The 2,928-nt window shown below is 39.8% G+C and overlaps 1 protein-coding gene across 1 annotated transcript; it reads left to right on the forward strand.

Annotated features, from left to right (window-relative positions):
• Positions 1–1,129: 1,129 nt before the first annotated feature.
• Positions 1,130–1,964, forward strand: gnrh3 (gonadotropin-releasing hormone 3). The gene is made up of 4 exons (XM_008322393.3): positions 1,130–1,166; positions 1,281–1,423; positions 1,506–1,586; positions 1,893–1,964. Exons 2-4 carry the CDS (start codon positions 1,286–1,288, stop codon positions 1,947–1,949), a joined length of 276 nt encoding a protein of 91 aa, XP_008320615.1. The 5' UTR covers positions 1,130–1,166; positions 1,281–1,285; the 3' UTR covers positions 1,950–1,964.
• The last annotated feature ends 964 nt before the right edge of the window (positions 1,965–2,928 follow it).

Genomic DNA, 2,928 nt, shown 5'->3' on the forward strand with positions numbered 1-2,928 from the left:
CGCCTGGTGTCTTTCTGTGTGTCTTTCTTTGTCGCACGTGCGGGTGTCGTGCTCGCAACTTTGTTCGGAACTTTGTGAAAGAATCAATACTTGGTCAATTAACAGCATCATATTTGTAAAAAAATATCTTTTAAATTGAAGTTTTAAAATATACTGCAAACATTTAAGACCAAAACAATCCAGAGGAGTTGAAGTGTTAAACCAAAAGCTGTCACTGTGGACATATACACAGAGGATTGGGACTAATTTAAAAAAGAAAAAAAGAAGCTGAGATGAATCTACAGCTTTGATTTCTCTGGGCCCAGATAAACACAGATGGAAGAATTCTATAAGCAGATCTTACTTTTGATTGTTTTATTATTATTATTATTATTATTATTATGGAACAAACAAACAGAATAACTCTCTAAAACCAAGAGAAAAGTCCACCCAGACTTTTGTCACATGTAACGTCAGTAACTGTGATGCTTTGGTGGAACACTTAGAGCTGTAGTCCTGATCCAGCCCTCCCTCATGGGGATGGGAATACGGATAACCAGGTATCCACTTAATGGGGTCTCCCGTGACCCCTTCAGGTACCAGTGATGACGCAGCTACTGTCAACAATTTTTTAATAGACATGTTCTTGTTGAGACATTTCCTTAAAATGGTTCATGTATTTTCAGTGTCAGAGTTTAACAAAAAGTGTTGTGTTTTCAAGGACAGAGATTGTGAATTTACCTGACCTGGTAGGTGGTCCAGGGGTCTTTTTTTGAGGAGAATTTGTGATATAAAATGATTTAATAATAATATTTAAATATTATTATTAAATATTTAAATAAAAACGACTGATTAGAAAACTAGTTATCCAAAGTGACCAGTGCTTGTTGTGCTGCTGAGTGAGAATAAAACCAAAATGATGAAATCATGCTGTTCATGCTCAGCAAATCCACAGTATATTTTTTTATTTATTTATTTTTTGTTACCTAATGCCTAATCCGTTTGTTGATGTCAGCATGTGGTATGTGAGCACTTAACAGCTCCATTAGTGCTGTGTTGTGTCCCGTTGGTCAGTGGATGTGTCACACCTGTATAATGGGGATTATAATCCTGACAGCTGCCTTCTGTGGCAGCTATAAAACCTCTGTCTGGCTAATGCACCACATGTTAAGACGGCAAACACAGAGGTGAGTGAGGCTGCGGCTCAGTGTTGATGACTGTATGGATTGTGAGTATAACATCTGTCACTTCAGTCTTGGGTTTTTTTTTAATATTAATTAGAAGTGTCTTTTCCTGTGCAGCTGTGATGGAAACAGGCAGCAGAGTGATCGTGCAGGTGCTGCTGCTGGCCTTGGTGCTTCAGCTCACACTGTCCCAGCACTGGTCTTATGGATGGCTACCAGGTGGAAAGAGAAGTGTAGGCGAGCTGGAAGCAACGATCAGGGTGAGAGTGATCGGATTTTGTGTGTGTTTGTTTTAATGTCTTTCATGGTTAAAAAAATAAATAAATCTTGTATTGACTAAAGATGATGGGCACTGGAGAAGTGTTGTCTCGTCCTGAGGAGGCGAGTGCCCAAACCCCAGAGAGGCTCGGACCATACAATGTTGTAAGTGCTTATTATACATAATTTATTACCAATGTCTACTTCAATTGTACAATATTAATGTACACTACACCACTGTGTGCCAGTGGGCTCCAAAGCAGCAATGACAATATACAAACTGCTCAATGACTGTTTTTATTTTTCCCCATTTTGCATGATTGAATGTGTGCATGGCTAATTTTGTCTCGTCTCGTATGTGTAGCTAAGGAGCCGGGACATGTTAGAAATCCTATCTCTAAATGAACATTTAAATATTTGCTGGATTAAATATTTAACAAGCGGCCATAACTGTTAACTTAATTCCCTCAGATTGATGGCGACTCCAGATATTTCGACCGCAAGAAAAGGTTCCTGAACAATTACTGAGGACGCCAAAAAAAAAAAAGCACGAAACTGTCGGTTGTGTTCTAATCGTCCACGACGGGGACGGACGAGTCAACTTCGACAACAACACAAATCACTGTAACATTTGTTTACGTTTATTATTATAAATGTGATTTTTTTTCTTTTTTTTTTTTTAATCATATAAAATGGTTTTAATGACCGTGAATGGATTGACGTGTCTTTGTGGAGAAGCCCCGACCGACAAGCATGACAAACTAGTGACACAACAATCTTAGCATGACAACAGCTGGTGATTAAGCCAATTTATTAGAAATCAATGACTTAATTGAATTTGTTACACTTTCGGTAATTCCATTTTCTGCCTCTCTGGTCACGTGTACATATGAGACGGGGAAAAAAAAGTGACATCAGTTTAATACAGTGCTGAAACCTGAAGGTTGATCAACCCTGGAAAACGACCGACTCTCTTTAGACCTGGGATGTTGTTTGTGTGTGTGTCCTCTCCTCTCCCTCTGATTTAAGCGGCAAGGCGATCACAAAACATCCAAAGTGCACAACTTTCCCCTTTCCTCTCTGCAATGGGAACCTGTGTTCATTATAAAAATTGAATTGGAATTTCATATCAGGAAAGCGTAAAAAATCGGCAGGGGGCATATGTTTTAAAGAGAACTCATTTTCCCGCAAAGCCCCACAGACGGAGCACCATACTAATCGCTTGGTGCATAAGGGGCCGGGATTCATGAACTCTGCTGACACCAGGGAGGCCCTGCATTGTTAGAGCACGGTTGTAATGCACACCAATGAACCCAAACCCACTGGCACAACTGGGGAACGGCGAACATTATAAAGTACATAGAATTAAAGAGAAATTAAACCCCATTCCATTGCAGCCTCGGAACAATGCTCGTTCATTTGTGAAACTTCACGTCGTCGGTTTAATATTCAGGCTTGTTCATTTGCATGAAACAATCGCTCCCTTTGATGGGGGGGAAAGACTTTA

The sequence above is a fragment of the Cynoglossus semilaevis genome, chromosome 12 (genome assembly GCF_000523025.1).
Source record: "Cynoglossus semilaevis isolate Cse_v1.0 chromosome 12, Cse_v1.0, whole genome shotgun sequence".
NCBI classification, from domain to species: Eukaryota; Metazoa; Chordata; class Actinopteri; order Pleuronectiformes; family Cynoglossidae; genus Cynoglossus; species Cynoglossus semilaevis.

Bases quoted from the DNA above. Each gene is read 5' to 3' on its own strand.
- gnrh3 (XM_008322393.3), top strand. From the start codon at position 1,286: ATGGAAACAGGCAGCAGAGTGATCGTGCAGGTGCTGCTGCTGGCCTTG. The intron at 1,424-1,505 runs GTGAGAGTGATC...TATTGACTAAAG, and splicing joins AGCTGGAAGCAACGATCAGG to ATGATGGGCACTGGAGAAGT. The intron at 1,587-1,892 runs GTAAGTGCTTAT...TAATTCCCTCAG, and splicing joins GGCTCGGACCATACAATGTT to ATTGATGGCGACTCCAGATA.